The sequence below is a fragment of the Zootoca vivipara genome, chromosome 15, assembly GCF_965207765.1.
Source record: "Zootoca vivipara chromosome 15, rZooViv2.hap1.1, whole genome shotgun sequence".
Classification (NCBI taxonomy): domain Eukaryota; kingdom Metazoa; phylum Chordata; class Lepidosauria; order Squamata; family Lacertidae; genus Zootoca; species Zootoca vivipara.
This window is the reverse complement of record NC_142598.1, coordinates 13,191,898-13,213,133: the sequence shown is the minus strand read 5'-3', so window position 1 is coordinate 13,213,133 and position 21,236 is coordinate 13,191,898. Positions and strand designations below refer to the sequence as shown.

Here is a 21,236-nt window from a genome sequence, read left to right as displayed (position 1 = left end):
AAAGTTCTTTGACCAAATGAGGTGGGGGTATCACTCTGAAAATGGGCAAGAAAAAAATTGCCAGGCAAGTACTGTACTGGCAACCACCGAGAAAAGGCCCCACCCCCCACCCCCCATTGCGGCATCTCTCATAATGCCTGATGGAACAGAGAAAAGCAAACAATTCAAGTGATGGCTACAAACAAAGGCCAAAGCTTCCCTGAAACCAACCCCCCCCCAAAGCCCCAGGATGGGGGCTTGTTGTGCATAGGGGGGGCCATAATGCCTAATGAGCAGGACTGGAAAGGAACACAATTCTAAGCATACCTTATTTCTTTTCCGTTTCTTCACTGCCTGAGGGGTCTGTACCATCACCTTCAGGTGGCATTTCAGGCTCTGTTTGACTGTCTGGAATCTGTGGCTCACGCGGCTCATGGGGCTCGGGAGCTCCTTGTTCCTCAGCTGTTGCCGAAGGCGGTTCTTCAGCACTTGGGATTGCTAGCTGAGAAAGTTCGACACCAGTTGCCAGTTGGAGCTCAAAGAGCTGTCCCACAGCGGCCTCTGTAGTCCCATGAATGATCTGATGAGCTGCGTTAATGTGCTTTCTCTGGGACTGCCTCACTGTGCGGGAGAAAGTGGTAGATCCAAGGGAGGCCAACGATGAGAATGGTGAATTGGGCAGGAGACAGGTGTGTAAGAGAAACTTCCTGACCAAGGGGCCAGCCTCCGCTCAGCTAAGTCAGCCATAGTCTTCCAAAACATAGGAAAACTCTGGAAAGCAAGAGCTGCTAACATCACCAGCAGAGACTCAGATGGCTCACCAAGTCCACCCTTTGAGAGACTCCTGTGACACAGAAATAAAATTCTTCCAGACCTGGCTCCCACACTCATTTCAGCACAAGGATGGGAAGATGCACCCTGGATTAAATTTGAAGAAACAGAGGCCTCCAGGGGAGGGCCTTCTAAAGGCGGCAGAGAGCTATGCAAAGGAGATCTCAAAGGAATAAGAGGAAAATAATTAAAAATGACAAAGGCAGAGGACGCTCATATACAGGAATTCCCCACTACCCTCTAGGTAGTGGAGGAAGGGGGCAATCATGGAAAGGCTCACACTATAGCACAGGAGTCCCCAAACTAAGGCCCGGGGGCTGAATGCGGCCCTATCATCTTCTAAATCCGGCCCGCGGATGGTCCGGGAATAAGCATGTTTTTACATGAGTAGAATGTGTCCTTTTATTTAAAATGCATCTCTGGGTTATTTGTGGGGCATAGGAATTCGTTCATTTTTTCCCCCTTCAAAATATAGTCCGGCCACCACAAGGTCTGAAGGACAGTGGACCGGCCCCCTGCTGGAAAAGTTTGCTGGCCCCTGCTATAGCATGAGCGAGCCTTTTATTTTAAAAGAAGAAAAAAACCATATCCAAAATTTATGGTAAGACACAAAGGTAAAGGTAAAGGGCCCCTGGACGGTTAAGTCCAGTCAAAGGTGACTATGGGCTTGTGGCGCTCATCTCACTTTCAGGCCGAGGGAGCCGGCGTTTGTCCGCAGACAGCTTTCTGGGACACGTGGCCAGCATGACTAAACTGCTTCTGGCACAACGGGACACCGTGACAGAAACCAGAGTGCACGGAAATGCCATTTACCTTCCCACCGCAGTGGTACCTATTTATCTACTTGCACTGGTGTGCTTTCGAACTCCTAGGTTGGCAGGAGCTGAGACAGAGCAACAGGAGCTCACTCTGTTGCGAGGATTTGAATCGCCAACCTTCTGATCGATAAGCCCAAGAGGCTCAGTGGTTTAGACCACAGCGCCACCCACATCCCTTTTTAAGACATAAGTAATCTCAGGAGATAAACAAGCTGTCCACACTTCCTACCTTTCTCCTTGATGGCCATTCTCCTCACTTCAGGGATGAGGAAACTATAAACCAGCTCAGCCACAATTTCTTCGGACTGAAGGTGTGTTCGACTAAAGAGGAGATCATTTGTACAAAAGGTTATATTTTTGTCATTATCTTCATTCCCTCTCTCCTCCCAATTCCTCTGCTCTTTTTTGTTTCACATCAGGAGGTTTTTGTTTTTTTAAGAGAAACAGTATTATTTGTGCACGTTTTGTCAGTGAGGACACCTCCTACATGATGGGAAGGGGGCATAAGACCATATGCAACAGGAGCAGGGTAATACCTCACTTCCACACAATGATCAGGGTGGGTGCTACTCCAGGGGAATGGAAGGACCTGTGTTTGCTATCTTTCAGAATACAGGAGCAATGCAGGATCTAGGGCAAATGGAGGAAGGAGAGTCATCTCGCTGGTGTGAAAAAAATATATATATAATAAAATATATAGTAGCTACATGCCCGAGTTTGAACAACTCTGTAGGAATGAATATACACAAACTTTAAAAGTTTGCAATATGGCACAAAAAGCACAGGTGGGCGCGGAGAACTGCTGTTCACATCACACTCACAGTGAAATACTTTTTGAATCTAGCTTCTTCCTAGGTTAGATGGCCCTTTCAAATCTGTTTTTTAAGCATCTGCTAGGCTTTAAGTGTCACAGCATCTCTCACGCAGATAGCTGAATTAGTCTGTTGCAACATCAGGAGAGTGTCTTGTGGCACCTCAAAGAACAAACAGATTTACTGTGACATATACTTTTATGAAGTGTAAGAGTGCACTTTATTGGCAAAATGGGCTCTAGTCCACAAACCTTTATGCCACAATAAAATCTACCAACTGAGCAATCCGCAGGGGACCAAAATATTACACTTTGCATGCAGTCGGCAGGATACGAACCTGCACAAAAATGGTTAAGACTTTAAGGTGCCACAATACTTTATATTGCGATACATGCTGCTGTTCCCTTGAGAATCTATACCATACCGTGTTTCCATTTCATAAGCGATGTCGTTGACTTCCACAGCCACTCTTTGAATCTCTTCTCTAGCTTGTTCGTCAGCTGTAGTCTCCATGCTCTCCAGGATGACATCTTCGAGGTAGGAGTCAACTGTACTCTGGTGCACCGTAACAACCTGGAAATAGCCCCGAGCAGAATTTCCTTCTTAGCACCATCTCATATGATGAGTGCGCACAAATCATTTATATAGATCATTTATATAGATCATTTATATAGATTTGGTGCTTCCACACTAGGACCTTTGTATACCCTTTGTATACCTTTGTATACCTTTGTATACCCTTTTACAGTGCGTGCAAATGATGGTTTCCAAATTGTACACTTCCAGTATTTTCTGCATTTCATGCCCCCTATTCTGCAACCCCCCTAAAAACACACACATTTTGTAGTGACTTTTAAATCATACAATGCAATTGTATTAGGTGCCTGTCCAAAGGTGTGGAGGGTGCTATTAAGGCTTTTCACATCTCGTACCTTTAAATGAAACACATTCACTTTGCTGGTTGCACCTGTTTTATTGATTCTGGCTGATGGATTAGTGTATAATTTCCCATTAAATAACCTTCAGTTTATTTCTTGGAGGGGCGAGGGAGAGATTCTTTAGCTACTGATCTCTTCCCCTTTTTAGCTGGTGATAAAAGACCAGTCCCGCACCGCAAAGAAATTGTCATGTGTCAATTCACGGGCTGTTCTCAAAAATAAATTTCTCAAAAATCTGCCAGCCCCAGGGTCAACTGGAAGCAACAAGAACAGCTGACTGGCAAGCAATATACTTTTAAGTTGCCAATAACTGCTGAATGGAACATTCTTCTGAGTAGACATTGCAGAAGATCTTGGCCAGCGGGGGGGGGGGAGGCATTTCTAGTTAAAATAGCACTAGATTAAATGCTGTGTAGAATCACAGTTTTAATCCCAATTCCAATTTATTGTGGAAAAGCCTCTGCAGCACTAAAGGGCTCTATTGTGGAAGGGATTGACGCGATTCCAACTATCATTTTCCTATAGCCAGTCCAATATGTTTGCTACCTGAGGCCAAGATGGTGGCGGTCCTTCATTTCTAACACACACAAGCTCACTTCAACATACGCAATGGGATAGGCTCCTTCTCTGCACACGAGGTGGCAGACTAGTTTAGGGGCCTTCGGACAGGCTGTATAGCTTACCTAGTTCTGCCCTTCAACAGAGGAAAATGTTGAGGGGGGGAAGGCTCGGAAGGAGTTAGCTGGGAGCTGCCACTGCTGCTCCCCACCTGAAGAATTTGCCTCACTCGGCCTAATGGTCATTGCCAGCCAACCCAAGCTCCTTTGGGAGGAAGGGTAAGATATAAGAATAAATAACACGAAGCTTGCTTTTGCATTTTTGTGGCTAAGTGATCTACCTGCAGATTTAGTTTAGCACATATATGTTCAGCCAAAGGATCAGCTTTCAGGTACGCAGAATGGTCAGCGTTTACTCCAAAGTATGGAATGTGTGACAGAATCTAGACATTATTATTATGATTATTTATTGAATTTATATACCGCCCTATACCCGGAGGTCTCAGGGCGATTCACAGAAAAGATCACAATACTGGATATAAAATAAAAACAATAACCAAATAACGCGCCCCCCCCCAAAAGAGCCACATTTTAAAAGGATGTCAATCAGGTCAACCATAGGCCTGGTTTAAAAGGAACATTTTTGCCTGGCGCTTAAAGGAGTATAATGAAGGTGCCAGGTGAATTTCCTTGGGGAGAGCATTCCACAGACAGGGAGCCACTGCAAAGGCCCATTCTCTGGACCTCTCAAGGAGGAGGCACAAGAAGAAGGTGATCTCAGGGTCCAGGTAGGTTGATGGGTGCATGTCGAATACTGGGACGAAACAGGATGATAAAAAGTATGTTATCTATGCTCCCTTGACTGTGAGAGCCCTGCACATCCCCACAGCAGTCTAGCTCACTCTTACCCTGCAGAAACAGTCCTCTACAAGTAATTCATGCAGGGCTAGCACACTTGGCTCAGTTTACTGTGCAGGTATCAGGACAAAGTTAAACCCCCATGACTGGGAAAGGCCCCTTTGAGCCCTGCGGCTGTAGTCCCCCCCACATGCCTGTCTAAAGATCTCATCTTCTTCACGCCTGCGCCGCTCCTCCACTTGCCGGCGGCCGCTCTCCTCGGCTTCCCGAATTCGGCGTTGCCTTTCAGCGAGCATAGCAAAAGCATGGATCCTCCGTTCGTCTTGGAGCCGAATCAGCTCTTTGGAGAGGAAGTCCAGCATGTTGGAGAGGGCTCTCCCTTCCACCCGAGCCAAGTGCTTTTCCATGAGAGACACCTAAAGGCAACACGGAAGAATTATTCTCTGTTATATAAAACGAGCTACTTTTTCCCCAGGAAATGAGCTCCAGGCCTGAGCATCAGAACCCAGCCTTGAAAAGATTATGCATGCCATTTCTGGAGATGTGAAAGTAATCTGGAATAATGTGCTGTTGCTGCTGCACTGAGATAGGCAGCATGGTGCTCTCCAGATGTTGCAGGGCTACAATTCCCACACTAGCTGATGGGAGTTGGGAGTCTAACTACACCTGAAGGGCTGGTGTCATGGACTGGTTGGATACAGGAATGGTGGGAACAAACAGCTGGAGAACCCCCAAAGGAAGAAGGGATCCATTTCACATGTACTACTGGTGAGCCAGGTGTCCCCCCATCTTATATTTGTGCAACTAGTTATTTCTGCCTAAGTGCAGAACCTGACATTTGTCCCCAGTGAAATTCATTTTGTTAGCTTGGGCCCTGTTCTCCAAATCTGTTAAGGTCATTTTGAATCCCGGTTCTGCCTTCTACAGCATAAGCTACCCCTCCCAGTTTGGTGTCAACAGCAAATTTGATGAGCACCCCCTCAATTCCTTCATCCAAGTTGTTTAGAAAGATGTTGAACAACAATGGGCCCAGGAGAGAACCCTGCAGCGAACCTCTTGTCACTTTTCCCCAGGATGATGAAGAACCTTTAATGAGCACTCTTTGGGTTTGGTCAGTCAACTAGCTGCAAAGCCACCTAAGAGATACCTCCTTGGTTGGCACGAGTTGCCTAAAGTAATGACTCCAATGACTGGCTAACCCAGCCATCTTGTTCCTCTGTGTAACACTAGCATACGAAACTCCTAGTGAGCCCTACCTTCAACAAAGCACTCACTATGAGATTATATTCCTCCCTCAGATGACCAAATGCCATCTTCCATCATAAGCTTCTGTTGCATACATTGTTGTAGGAGACAGAAGGGAGAGACTTTAAACAAGATACTGGTGAACTGCCTCTATGTTTATAGCCAAACCTTGTGTTCATGCAGATCCCGCTGCCTCTGCAAGGCCAACGTCACTTGCTTCTCAGCCTTCTTCAACAGTTGCCCATCCTCCTGAAGTGCATGAATGGTGCGCAACTCACGGATCAGTTCCAGTCGCTTTTCCTTCCCTTCAAACATCTGTCAGGAAGTCAGAGGGAATGAATGAATGAATGAAGATGCAGCTTCGCTGAATGTTCTCTTCCACCAAACTTTATTGTTGTCATCTCATTTTTTAAAATATAAACTACCCTAGTTTTCAATATGGTTTTATAAACAAACAGAACAAGTAAAATATAAATAAAACATAAATATAGCCGCCTTCTGCCTCATAAGAGAATAATTTCTCAAGGTAGGGAAACAGCCTATGTTAAAGAACCAGGCTACGCTTGTCAACACCGGGAAACAAATTTATGGGGAGTGTTCTGTTTCCCCTTCAGCGTCACAATGTCTTTAAAGAAAGGAAACAATATATTGGGAAAGGAATCACACTTGCTTCTCATGTATGACAAGTTAATTTTTGCAGAACCATTAATCTCCACACTTTGATTATCCCCTCCAGAGAAGTAGGGTGGGGAACCTGATCTTGACTGTGAGAAATAAACAAGGAAAGGAGATCCTGGTGTGCAGACAAGGGGTGACCAGGTCTTACACTATGCAAAAGCACATTGGTGGGCTTTATCAATACAGCTATGTGAAATATTCCCAGAACCGCAAGCAGGAAAAGTGCCATTGCACTCAACTCCCGCTTACAGGCTTCTCAAAGGCGTTGGCTGACCACTGTAAGAACAGGATGCTGGGCTAGATGTGCCATTAGCCTGATCCAACCAGGCTCTTCTTCTATTCATAATGAATTTCTCCCTAGTAACTGACTCAAGGGTGTCCTAAATAGATATGTGAGGTCAAGGGATTCATTTTCTCTAAAGCCCAGCAAGGCAAACAGCTGAATAACTTAAAAACCCACTTGAATCTAGCCCAAAGAAGGTACATCTTGCTTGGGGGAAGAAATATCATTGTTCTAAGACAAAATAAAGGAGGATGGTTGAGCTGTCTTCTTATTTCTCCTCCTCCCTGGACTGCAGGCTTTTTTACATATTTATTAAAGGTCCGCCCAAAATCTGTTCCAAGTACAGCCACCTATCTCACACACACACACACACATTTTTCCTTTCTCCCAAGCTTCTTGTGCTGGCCTATCAGCACCTTTCTCTCATTTTGTTTTTAATCTGCCACTAGATGCTGAAGAAAAGAAAAGAAAAACCAAGACCAGAATACCATATTCTGGATAGCTCTGCCTCGGATTAAGCTCTGCAGTGTAATCACAGCTAGTTCTCTTTCTTCTTCAATCTGTAAAAGACAAGAATAATTTGCCATTGCCAACTGCTTTGTTGCAGGAAGACACTCAGGAAAGGACACCGCTAAATGATCTGTATAATATTACCTAGATTTCTAAGAGTATGGCTCACATTTAATTTATTGACTTTAATCCCTGTATAACAGCCTAGTTGGTTTACAGATGGGGGGGGGAGAAGGGAAGCATAGCAATGGAAAGATTGGGGCATTCAGTTTTTTTTAAAGCATAAATCTACTCTAAGGATGCTTAGGATCTGAAAATTCTGTGTGCGTGTTCGGCAAGTTAGCTTCCATACATTCCCATTCTTTTAGTCACGGCTATTCATTGCTATTCCACTGCTTGCCATCCACACCCAGGGGGCCATGCTTCACAGAATGTATCTGGGCTGTGTTTCTCTGTCTCACCCCACAATCCCTCTTCCTTCACTCTTCCATCAAGTAGGGGCATGGCACTAGAGGCCAGTCACTGAAACATTACTGGACATGTGGCAACCATAAAAAGAGGGGGAAAGTGCTAATGAGATTCCAAACCAGAAGTGACTGCAGATGTAGAACAGGCTATTCTTATTTAGTTAGTTTCCCCCCAGTAATGGGAAAGGTGGAACAAATGTTAAAAAGAAAAAAGAATGGACTGTCATTTTGAAGATGATGATGTCATGTGGGTACTGCAAAACCTGCATGCCTAAGCAACACTGCTTCCACAATAAATTCCTGCCCTGATGTACCCTGAATCTGTATAAAATACTAAATAGGAGATAGTTTCAGCTGACTTAATATAAAACAGTCTCTGCTACACCATTAGCCTAAAATTTTACAGAAATCCATTCAATTGTTATGGGGGAAAGCAAATTAATTGCAGGAATGTTTTAAAGTATGAATTATTTTAAATGTATGCTAAAATATACACATTAAGCAAATATAAATAAATACATTTTAACCAACAGAGGAAGGTTTCAAATCCTGAGAAGGGGAGGCAGCGTAATAGCATAAGAGAATGCAGCCTGCCAACTTTTAAAAACTGGTTTGTAAAAGGCAAAGTGTTATACACCAAATAACTGTAAATACTCCTGTTTTTTCTAATCCAAGTTTATATAGTTTAATGAACAATGGTATGCTTGTGGCAATAACAATATAAGGTGTTAAGGGGTGCACTTCTAAATCCAGAGCCTCCAGCAGCTAGTCTCCACTGTACCTTTCCTCCTGTGCTACAGGCCCACAGGAGATCAGGAAGACTCTAGCCTATCATTCAAGTGTCTCGACTTTCCTGGGACATCCCGAACTTACAGAAGTCATCCCGGCTTCTGATTTGATCCCAGAATGTCCCATTTTTCCACTCCAGTGCCGCTGCCCAGCTCAGGGAGGACAGTGAGCAAGCGCTTGCAGTGGCGAACACTCTCGTGCAAGTTATCTGGCTTCTGTAAAACTGCGTCACCAAAAGATGCATGTCTTTTGGTGCTGCTGACTCACTGCACTGAAAGACACGGGAGGAATTTTCACCAGAGGAATGTTGGAGGGTAGGCTCTAGGCCTTATGGGAAAGGGAGACCTCTAGGCCCCCATTCCAGCTTGAATGCTGTCAGCTGATTTTCCAAAACAATTGTGATACACCAGACCCCCATAAAGCTCTTGGAACCTAGCAACCTTTATTGAGTATAAGGAACTTATCTGAAGAATGCGGACGCTTCCCACTTTCTCTCATTCATTCCTGGACCACCATCATAATGTCAGATTGTGCCCTTGCCTGCCTTTGACCTACCACTTGATTCTGAGCTCTCCAACCCTCTATTGTGCCTTGGAAACTGATCTTCTGCCTGGTCTGATTCCGCACTTGTCTCTGACTCTTGTCTGCCTGTCAGTCATTATTTCTACTTGTTGCCTTTCTGATCTTCAACCACCCACACCAAAACTGCAGCCCACCTTGGAGATAGGTCAAGGCCCCTCAGAGTGTCAGAAATATTCCACCTACCAGTGAAGGCACTTCCAGTGTTGGAGTGGGAGGACGAGGGGGGATCTTTGATACCTTCTCAAGGAAACGAAGTGGTTTACGTGGCTCCTTAACTTTTTTCTTCCTGTCTTGCAATATCTGGAAAAGAAATTAGTAGCATTGGAGGAACTAGGCCTAAGTGACCTAAAGAGCATCGCGTCACCATTTCACTTTTCTTAATTCACCCAAAAAACTGTTGCAGTGGTGCAAAACATTTAAAACACCTGGTCCATGTTTTACATTGGCACTATTCATTTCACCTATTTTCCCAATCTGCTAGAAAGTAATGGGATAATAAGGGAAGGCTGGGAAGGAGAAGAGAACGAAGAAGGATGGCATGAATGTAAAAGGAACAACAGAAGTTGAATAGCAGCCTGCAACCTCTAAAAATAGATGGCACGGTTTCTCCTCAGCACAGGCACACCAGGTTCCACCCAGCATTGTGGGGGCCCAGTGTGTGTGTGTGTGTGTGTGTGTGTGTGTGTGTGTGTGATGTCATGCACCTGCATGATGTCACATGTTGCTGCCGCAGTGGGAGGGCAGATGGAGAGCCCTGTTGCAGCACACAACATGTTCGGTCGCCCGACCAGGCACTCACAGTAAAAAAATTGTGGGTGCCTTTGTGGGATGTATCATCACTGAAGCAGTCAAATACATTTCCTGTTGCATAGAGTGGACACACAGGGGAATGTTGCTCCAGATAGGGAGGACTTCCTGTCATACCTGCTCTGGAGCCTACTACCCCTATGTGTGACCAGATAGATGGGTGTGACCCTAGCAGACCCTACAAAAGGGCTAGTGACACAGCCATCTTCCTTTCAGACTCCTTTTCTCCTTTCAGACTCCTCTGCTGGCTCCTAGCCAGCAGCACATGTCTCATCCTTACAGAGGATGGAAGCCACAAGGTAGAAAGTCTGAGGCCTAGCTCATGACTTCTTTTCTCTACAAATGTAACTGAAACCACAAGATAAAGCCTGCCTTCGGGATACTACTATGAACTGAATGTAGTAAGTAAACTTTACCATTACTTTTAAAGAAGACTGTTGTGTTACTATTATTAAGAGGGAAATAAAGGGGAAATTCACCAGGAACAATCCAGTCTGGACAAGCCAGACTGGATTGCTTAATTTAAATGATTCTCACGAATCCATCAACTAGCTTCCTGCAATGTACAAGGAAATGTGTTCTGCTACTTGCTCACTAGCATGAGTGAGGAGGGATAATATTTAATCAATATATCCTCTCCTACTTTCCACAACATTCCCACCGTCTTGACACACAGTTTTCTTGCCTAGAATGGCCTAAAGCTGGTATTCAGGAAGCCAAGTAAGAGACAGATTTCAGATAGGAAGAGTTGCAATGGCCTCACATAAAGCATTGTACCTGGTAAACCTGTGCCAGTTCCAATTCTAGTCTAGCCGACCGTTTAATAAACCCATCCTTAGTGGTGGTGTTCCTTTTGGGAGCTTCAGTTCGGGGCTGAGTGACAGAGTCAGGAAGAGATGCCTCCAGCTCAAGTAATCCTAGGAAAGATAGAATGCAAGCATTGGGGTGGGAGGGAAGCGGAAGTGGGGGAAGAAGAAGAAAAGAGAAACTGGAATTGTGATGAAAGAGAATGACTCACTTTGATCCAATATGGCCTTATCAGGCACAGATATTACAGAGCACATGAAACTGACCTTCCCCTGAACAGAAAGGAGATTAAGTCTGCATGTCCTTTGTAGCTTACACGTGTCTAGGAGGGAAAATGGACTAGAAGATTTCCTTAGCATGACTGACCTTGATAGGTGTTGAGAAAGGGGTTCTTCACTATGAAACGGTCGGCACTATTGTCTGGAAAGTAGCCAATTCTTGATAGAGGAGCGTAAGGCTGTGAATCAAATTCAGTGTAGTCTCGGATGACATTTCTTTTATCCAGTTTTCCTTCCACATTTTTCCCCTTGGCTATCAGTCTTCTGATTGCTGAGAAGGAATTTCAGACAAGATGCACATCTAAATGAAAATCTGTATCAGCTTTCCGTAGCTTGGGAAAGCAGACAGCGGTGTAGACTTTCTACTCCATTCCCATTTCCGTTACCTTTTATATGTTCATGCTGAATTTTTTTAATTTTTTCTTCTTTTTCGTGCATGAGGTTAAACCAGTGAGCATCCAAGCGAGTGACCATCAGTTCATTGCGGTTCTCTTCCCTTTTCCTCAGCAAAGCCTTTAAGAGTTCTAGTCTAACTTCTTGCAATCTTCAAAAAAGAAGAGGGTTCAACAGATCTCAAACACTACTGCCACCCTTATTTAGATGATTTACCTATAACAAATGTTTCTCCTTTTTTGTTTCAAATATCCAGTGCACATTTTTATCATGCACCTCTTATAATGGCTTGCAGAACCAATGACCCAATAAAATAAATGCAGCTCGCCAGCTATGTATGGTGGCCACTTCCACAAACATTTCCCGCTAATTAAAAAGAAGCACCTGGTTGTCAAGAACCTATGAGGTCTGTTCAAGAGGTGGCTGGGCTGAAATTTAATTTTGGCAAATCAGATATTTTTTTTAAACATCCCACTGGGGGGGACAGTCTAGGATAATGAGGGTTTTCAAATCCTGGTAAAGGTAAAGGTAAAGGTAAAGGGACCCCTGACCATTAGGTCCAGTCGTGACCGACTCTGGGGTTGCGCGCTCATCTCGCATTATTGGCCGAGGGAGCCGGCGTATAGCTTCCAGGTCATGTGGCCAGCATGGCAAAGCCGCTTCTGGCAAACCAGAGCAGCACATGGAAACGCCGTTTACCTTCCCGCTGTAGCGGTTCCTATTTATCTACTTGCATTTTGACATGCTTTCGAACTGCTAGGTTGGCAGGAGCTGGGACCGAGCAACGGGAGCTCACCCCATCACAGGGATTCGAACCGCCGACCTTCTGATCAGCAAGCCCTAGGCTCAGTGGTTTAACCACAGCGCCACCTGGGTCCCTACACCATACCAAACTTAGGTATCTAGGATTCATGGTGACAAAGAATCTAAATCAACTATATACCACTAACCATGGCCCAGTTTGGAAACTAATCTCTAGGGACACCTGCACATGGAGGATCATTAACTTATCCATCATGGATACGATGATGATGATGATGATGATGATGATGATGATACTAATAATTTATTATTTATACCCCACCCATCTGGCTGGGTTTTCCCAGCCACTCTGGGCAGCTGCCAACAGAATATTTAAAGCACAATTAAAAACTTCCCTAAACAGGGCTGCCTTCAGATGTCTTCTAAAAGTCAGATACCGGTAGTTGTTTATTTCCTCAACATCTGATGGGAGGGCGTTCCACAGGGTGGGTGCCACTACAGAGAAGGCCCTCTGCCTGGTTCCCTGTAACTTCACTTCTTGCAGAGAGGGAACTGCCAGAAGGCCCTCGGAGCTGGACCTCAGTGTCCGGGCTGAATGATGGGGGTGGAGATGCTCCTTCAGGTATACTAGGTCAAGGCCATTTAGGGCTTTAAAGGTCAGCACCAACACTTTGAATCGTGGTTAAAGCGATGGTCCTCCTTAAGTTACTGTTTCTGTTCAGAACCTGTTTTGGTTGCTTGTTTTGGGACCATGGGCTACGAAAACAGGAAGGTAAAAATTAAACACTTACTCCTCTATTTCTACTTCCCGGAAGGCCCACTCTTTCCTCTCCATTTCCTCCATCATCCTCCGCCTCTTTGCAATCTGTGTAGCATCGCTGAGGGGTGGGAGTGTTAGCTCCCAGGCACGTTTTTCTCTGGCTCGTTCAATCACTTCCACTTCTGCCTGGGTTGCTGGAAGGCCCCGACCTTCAAAGGGCAGGAAACAATAAGAGTGTATAGCTTATTTTTTTATGAATGTGCTATAATTCATAAAGCACAATGCAAAAACCTGCCTCAACAGAAGTATGAAAAACACATACACTTCTGAGGTGGCCAAAAGCCGGTGTTTTTTTAAAAGTGACTAAATGCAGATGCTCTCATTACAGTACTCATGATAAGACTCAGATTTCTCCTGCAGAACCTGGCCAATAAAATAGAGAGCCTGCTTGTTCATCGCTTGTAGGTAGTTGAGATAACAGAAGATGTGAGCATATTTTCTGCTGCTGTAATGTTAATTAAGACAAATGCAACTTGCACTTTCTGCTGCCTTTCTGTACTGTACTGCTGCTTTGATAGACTTTGAATCTGGCACCAGATGAAAACATTTTATTCAGTCAGGCTTTTTAATTAGGCTTTAACTCTGGGTTGTAAATTGTTTAATGCTAAGAACGTTGTTGTTCCATGACTGTCTTTTATTGTTATTAATTATTATACACTGTATTTTAATAGTGTTTTGTTGTAAGGTGCCCTGGAAATTAAATATAAATATAAATATAAATATAAATGTGCTTGTCAACCTGGAACAAACAGCTGTTCTAAAGGAGCAGAAATCTCTGCTCCTAAATCCCCACTGCCTTGCAAGATACCTTCAGAAAAATGCTAAGGAGTAAACCCTCCACAAATCAAGAGCAGAGTCCCTAAGACAGTTCCAGAGCTTTTTTTTCTGGGGAGACCCAGGGGTACACATACCCCTAAACATTTTGTGAATCTAACGGGAGATTTGGAAGTAATGGAAGTTACTGTGAGCTGTCAGCTGCTGTGTAATATGAGGTAATGCATATTCTTTGTACTTTTGTCCATTTACTGTATTTATTTTTCCCGACAGTGAAGGGGGAAAGTACGGTATTTGATCCCCTGCTAAATTTGCCCGTTTGCCCTCTGACGAAGAAATGGCCAGTCCATAATTTTAATGGTAGGTTTATTGTAGCTGTGAGAGACAGAATAACAACAGGAAAAACCCCAGAAACCCAGAAGACTAAAGCCAGAGATTGATGCGCATTATAATGAGTGAAATAAGTATTTGATCCCTTTGCAAAAGATGACTTAGTACTTGGTGGCAAAACCCTTGTTGGCAATTACAGAGGTCAGACGTTTCTTGGAGGTGGCCACCAGGTTTGCACACATCTCAGGAGGTATTTTGTCCCACTCCTCTTTGCAGATCCTCTCCAAGTCAGTAAGATTTCGAGGCTGATGTGTACCTACTCGAACCTTCAGCTCCCTCCACAGATTTTCGATGGGATTAACGTCTGGAGACTGGCTAGGCTACTCCGGGACCTTAATGTGCTTCTTCTTGAGCCACTCCTTATGTTGCCTTGGCCATGTGTTTTGTGTCATTGTCATGCTGGAATACCAATTGTCAACCCATTTTCAAAGCCCTGGTTGAGGGAAGGAGGTGCTCACCCAAGATTTGACAATACATGGCCCTGTCCACCGTCCCTTCGATGCGGTGAAGGTGTCCTGTCCCCTTAGCAGAAAAACACCCCCAAAGCGTAATATGTCCCCCTCTATGTTTGATGGTGGGGGTGGTGTTCTTGGTGTCGTAGGCAGCATTCCTCCTCCTCCAAACACAGTGAGTTGAGTTGATGCCAAAGAGCTCGATTTTGGTCTCATCTGACCACAACACTTTCACCCACCTCTCCTCTGGGTCATTCAGATGTGCATTGGCAAACTGCAGACGGGCCTGTACTTGTGCTGTCTTGAGCAAGGGGACCTTGCGGGCTCTGCAAGATCTCAGTCCTTCACGGCATCGTGTGTTACCAACTGTTTTCATGGTGACTATGGTCCCAGCTGCCCTAAGATCATTGACAAGTTCCCCCCGTGTAGTTCTGGGCTGCTTCATCACCGTTCTCCTGTTTATTGCAACTCCACGAGATGAGATCTTGCATGGAGCCCCAGACCGAAGGAGGTTGACAGTTATTTTGTGTTTCTTCCATTTGCGAATTATTGCACCAACTGTTGTCACCTTCTCACCAAGCTGCTTGGCAATAGTCTTGTAGCCCAGTCCTGCCTTGTGCAGGTCTACAATCTTGTCCCTGACATCCTTGGACAGCTCTTTGCTCTTGGTCTTGGTGGCTAGTTCGTAATCTGCTGGATTGATTGCTTCTGTCGACAGGTGTCTTTTGTACAGGTACTGTAATGAGCTGGGATTACTGGTAAGGCCTCTCCCTTACAGCAGGTGCTTCTAATCTCAGCTTGTTACATACAGTGAAGATACCAGGTAGCCTGACATCTGGCTGGTTGATAGGGGATCAAATACTTATTTCACTCATTATAATGCACATCAATCTCTGACTTTTGTCTTCTGGATTTCTGGGGGGTTTCCTGTTGTTATTCTGTCTCTCACAGCTACAATAAACCTGCCATTCAAATTATGGACTGGTCATTTCTTCGTCAGAGGGCACACGGGAAAATTTAGGAGGGGATCAAATACTTTCCCCCCTCGAAGCCTTTGACATGCCTTTTGGCTAAGATAAAAGATATCGGCCATTTGGCTAAGATCAAGTGTAGCGAATACTTTCCCCCCTCACTGTATAAAATGGTGATTTTCTTGAATCAAAATGAAAGTACCCCTAAACAATTTTTTTTCTAGAAAAAAAGCACTGGATGGCACCTTATAGGCTTCCTATCAGCAACTCCTGCAGCCAAGCTGGTGCCAAACATATTGTTCTGCTTTCCTTTGGACCACATCAGCAAGGCCAAGATATTGTCCTCTGGGCAGCCCAGAACCTCCAGACATACTGCCCAGACTTACACCCCAGTGAGATAACTTTGGTGCTGCTAACACAGCAGTTTGACTTCATCCCTGGAGGCACACTCCATTGTCTCTCTAGACAGATGGATGCCAACAACAATTTCTGCTACTGATATTTTTGGGATTTGGTTTTGTTAGTGAAAGATTTGTAAGCTAGATGTGTATTTTTTTCTAAATGTTCTTATTGATGAATGTCTTTCTATATATTGTTGTTTCATTTACTGTTTCTGTAAACTGAGAAAGCAGCATACAAATAAACATAATAATGTAATAACAAAATAGTAATAACAAAAACATTGGGAGGAACTTTCCATTGTGGCACAATACTATGGTTCACATCCAGTTAAAATTAATAGCACTTAAGTTCCACTGAAATCAGTGGGACAAAGAATGAATCTTCATTTAGCCACCAGCACAGGCAGGAATAAGAAAGCCGAAACTATTGACGAATTAAAATCAATGTACAATGCAAAAGATTTAGCTTTATCTGCATTACTAGAACTGCTAAAAATCTGCTGAGCCTAACTGAGGAACTTATAACCAACTCAAATGCTCTGGTAATAGATCAGGGAACTGGGTCCATTTCGTCTGTGGAATGTGGGAGCAAGCCCATCTTCTAACATTGAGAAAATTGTGTCTTTGCTTCATGCAAGTCAGAAAGAACCCTCATATGACCATCAGTACTTTGCTCAACTCACCCCAAGTCAGTGTGACAAGGGTCAGGAGTTCAGGTATTGAACCTGGAGGCACCACATATTCAGGGCTGTAGGGATCTGTCTGAGCTTCACCATCCCGATAATCTGTCTGTGTACCCACAGTTCGTGAAATGAGATAAGATGGCTTGTCCCTGGCTTTCAGCTTGTCAATGTATGACTCTGGCCTAAAAAGCAAATGAGAGCAAAACAATACATTTCAAAATGTTTCCACCCATTTTAGGTCATTGTTGTTGTTTTTAAAAAAACTTTTTAATTTTATTTTTAAAAATTAGACCACAGTTATTGAAATTGCCTTGTTTACTGCATGTTTATATTACCAATGTAATATAATGTAATATATCTCAGTTTTCAAATGTCTCCGTTGACAAACATTTTGGTTTTCGAATGCCGTAAACCCAGAAGTAAATGCTTTGGTTTTTGAACACGCCTTGAAAGTCAAACATGTCACGCAGCTTCCGTATTGATTTTTCCATATTGAAGCTTCGGTTTTCGAACGTTTCAGAACTCGGTCTTCTGGAACGGATTACTTCCAAAAACTGAGGTACCACTTTACAATGTCCTCAAAACAATCTTGTGAGGTAGTTTGTCTGAGTGAGACAGCTTTCCACAACCTCTTACCCTCCAGATGCGTTTTGGGGGGGCTACAACTCTTCTTCAGTCACAGTCAGCACGGCCAATGGCTAGAGAAGATGGGCATTGTAGCCCCAAACATCTGGTGAGTATCAGGTTGGGGAAAGCTGGCATGAGAGTACCCAGGTTGCTTGACAGCTAAGCAGAGATTTGAACCCAGGTCTCTATGGTCACAGTCCCACACTCTCAGCATTGCATCACAGACAATCTGGTTATTTTTGTTTACTATAAAACTTTTACAGTCATAATATAGCATGAAACTCTCTGGATGTGCCACTGTGGCTTTTCCAGGAAGTGCTACCTGAAACTATGATAGCAAAAAAGACCCCATCAGCAGTTAATAAAGTAAGCACAACTCCCTCCCACCCCCGCAAAAAAATTACTTGAAGTCCCCACCCCACATAAATTTGCTTCCTAATTTGTCAAGGTGTAACTGGACCTGCAAATTGGGGTGGCGTCTGCATGCATCCCACAGGGTCATTATAGGGATTGGGAAGTCTGTGTTTCCCTCCTTATCTTCGCCAATCATTCAGTCAGTCAACCAACCAATCATCAGATAACTAAGAACAGCCAACTCTCTCCTACGGACAAAAGTGTCTTCCTTTCTTTCTTTTTTTGACTTTTCAATACTAGAAACATCAGCTTCTTGAAAAACAACGGGAGCACAATGTGAGAACAAACCTAGGCCAGCAGATCATTACTTACTTTGACATTGCATAAACAACATTTAGTGGCATCGGCTTATGAAATGGGAGGAAAGGTCTGAAAAGAGAGAAAAGTGAGTTTAGGCTAGCTCAGTGAAGCAAACAAGCAGAACATTTCCTCAGTTAGCACAGCTCTCCCAGGCTGCCTGGTCTGTTAACAAGCTTATTATTTAGCTACCTTTCAGTTGTAAGGGACACTTTTCAGTCACTGTTCTCATATTTAGAGTTAAGATATTGCTTAAGAGTGCCAATTTGTGGTCCTTCAGGCCTTTCTATCTCGCCCATGAGACTCTCCCAGCCATGCCCCCCCCCCCCGCTCAGTCTACACCCTTAACAAGTCTGGCTCTGTGTCCTCCTGGCTGCAACATGTCCTCAAACTCTGGTGATGCCTCTTCCTTGCCTGGATGGAGACATGTGGGTGTCTGCACAAACACCCCTGAATCTTGCATGGCTGGCATGGTATTATTTACTAGCATTAACAATAATAACACCAGTAATTATTTATTTCATTTACAAATTGCTTCCCATGAGACATCTCAATGTGAATTATAACAGAGTACCTTGGTTGTCGAACGCCTTGCAACTCAAACGTTTTGGCTCCCGAACGCCACAAACCTGGAAGTGAATGTTCCGGTTTGCAAACTTTCTTTGGAACCCAAACGTCCGACGCCTATCACTGAACTTCTCCATGAGCATTTCTACTAAATGTCTGAGAACAGACTCTGAACACAGTCTGAAAAGCTAGAAGCTTACTTAAGCGTATGTCTAACATGGTATAGATTACAGGAGGTGCTTCTTGTGATTGACAGCCTTAACACACACACATGAAATCAAACAATATGAGCAAGACACTCCCAAGTCTAGGAGTGCCTTGGGAATCTGAAAGACAGAAATGTCCTTTCCACATATTTTGGTGCAGTACTGTACTCATTTATTTGGTCATGATAAAAACATGTATTGCAACAGAGTATGATTTGCTCTGTTCAGTTCCCACCGTTCAAAATACTTCCAGCGATTCCTTCCACTAACATCAGGATCTTCATATTCAATTCTTGGAATCTGAAGTGAGGGTTGAGATCTATTTTTTAAAGAAGAAGGTGTGGTAAGAAACTGATTTTAATCTCCTGCTAGAATACAATATATAAATTAGGGAACCAGTCTAAGAATCTCCTGGACGGACAGTTGTTCCAGACTCCCTTGGTTATTATGTAGATCATTTTCAATGGGACTTTTGGCTCAAAGGTGGGGTGGAAACTGCCCTGGTCACCCAAAGATGGTCAGAGATGTGTCACAAGATGCACAGAGGAAGTATGACCCTCTTGATTGTCCTGGACTTCTCTGGGTGTGCGAAACACTTTTTAAATGGCACTACTTCTTTCTAGAGGGACGTGGGTGGCGCTGTGGTCTAAACCACTCCGGCGGGAAGGTAAACGGTGTTTCCGTGCCCTGCTCTGGTTTTACCAGAAGTGGCTTAGTCACGCTGGCCACATGACCCGGACAAACTGTCTGCAGACAAACGTCGGCTGCCCTCGGCTAGTAAAGCGAGATGAGTGCTGCAACCCCACAGTCGTTCGCGACTGCACTTAACTGTCATGGGTCCTTTACCTTTTTCTTTTTTCTACTTCTTTCTAGAGGGTAGACCTCAGAAAGCAGGGCTGGGAGATTAATGCACAGCCCCTATGGGGACCCACAGAGTTCTATCTTTTCACCATCTATTCTAGCTGAAATTCTTGGGTAAAGATGCACAGAGATTGAAGCTATGGAACCAACATTATGCTAGTGACACCTAGTGCCCTCTCACACTTACATCATATTCAGAGAAGCAGCAGAAACACTAAACTTTGTCACTTGTGGCTGAAATGGAAATCAATCCAGGCAAGACAAAAGTGTTGGTATTTAGTGTCCTTCAGTCTTGAAATTAGGTGTGCAGCATGTTATGGGTGGGGTTTGACTGCCTGTTAAATAGGGATGGAGAACCTGTGGTTTACCCAATGTTGGACTACAACTCCTATCATCCCTGACTATTTGCTGGAGCTGATGGGACTTGGAGCCCAACAGCATCTGCCGGTTCCATAGTTTCCCCACACCTGCCCTAAAAGGTAAGGTGTGTGCCCTTGAATTGGCACTAATTATAGAAGCTCAGGTGGCAGCAGTAACAAGCAGTACCTTTTATCGGCTTCAGCAGGTCTGCTAGCTATACCCTTTCCGAAATTGGCCAGACCTCACCATCACCATAGTCATTCTCACTCTTGTTACCAGTACCTCCAGGTTTGATTACTATAATGCATTCTATTTGGGGCTGCCCTTGAAATCAGTCAGAAACCTCAACCACTGACATATTCCCTTTGGTCTGAAGTTGTTACACTACAAGTCAATGTCATCAGTTTTGGGCTAGACAAACCAATGATTGGTCTGTCTTGGTATTAGGCAGATTCCTATGTTTCTGTTGCTTTAAATATTGTATATCTAGCTTTCTTGGGTTTTCTGTCCAGATGAGGCAGGATAAAAATGAAGCAGAATACTTAACAAGGGCTGTCAGGTCTTTGAAACTGTACAGTGGTGCAGTGCTAGACGAAATTAATTCGTTCCACGGGTCAATTCGTGTAACGAATTTTTCGTCTAGCGAGTCCCGGTTTCCCATAGGAATGCATTGAAACTTAATCAATGCGTTCCTATGGGCTCCAGGGGACTGGCGGCGGGAAAGGCAGGCAGGCGCTTGCTCTCTTGCCTGGCTGCCTTCCCCACCGCCTGTCACACGAAGATCAGCGGGCACTGCTTGCCGGGGCTTGTCAACCCCGGCAAACAGCGCCCGCCGATCTTCGGCTCTGTCCCCCGATGCGCTACGGCTCGGGGAAGCAGGCAGGGAGATGCCAACAGCCCCGGAGCTTCCCCGGGCTGTTGCCGCCTACCTGTCTGCCTTCCCCAAGCAGCCCCCTACGATCCCCGCTGTGTGACAGGCGGGATGGGGGGGAAGCGCAGGATCTTTCCTGCGCATCCCC

The 21,236-nt window shown here is 44.5% G+C and overlaps 1 protein-coding gene across 2 annotated transcripts in view; it reads right to left on the bottom strand.

Annotated features, from left to right (window-relative positions):
- Window positions 1–21,236, bottom strand: part of CFAP91 (cilia and flagella associated protein 91) — a 29,215-nt gene that overhangs the window by 2,411 nt on the left and 5,568 nt on the right. For both annotated transcript variants that reach the window (XM_035140435.3, XM_035140433.3), the window contains exons 4-17: window positions 19,232–19,315; window positions 18,239–18,295; window positions 16,886–17,067; window positions 13,186–13,363; window positions 11,626–11,783; window positions 11,328–11,510; window positions 10,932–11,071; window positions 9,531–9,647; window positions 7,488–7,559; window positions 6,207–6,353; window positions 4,988–5,209; window positions 2,865–3,013; window positions 1,858–1,949; window positions 307–600 (exon numbers count right to left, since the gene is read on the bottom strand). In XM_035140435.3, coding sequence (XP_034996326.1) covers window positions 308–600; window positions 1,858–1,949; window positions 2,865–3,013; window positions 4,988–5,209; window positions 6,207–6,353; window positions 7,488–7,559; window positions 9,531–9,647; window positions 10,932–11,071; window positions 11,328–11,510; window positions 11,626–11,783; window positions 13,186–13,363; window positions 16,886–17,067; window positions 18,239–18,295; window positions 19,232–19,315 — 2,074 coding nt within the window. In that variant the 3' untranslated portion in view covers window position 307. The remainder of the gene's footprint in view (window positions 1–306; window positions 601–1,857; window positions 1,950–2,864; window positions 3,014–4,987; window positions 5,210–6,206; window positions 6,354–7,487; window positions 7,560–9,530; window positions 9,648–10,931; window positions 11,072–11,327; window positions 11,511–11,625; window positions 11,784–13,185; window positions 13,364–16,885; window positions 17,068–18,238; window positions 18,296–19,231; window positions 19,316–21,236) is intronic.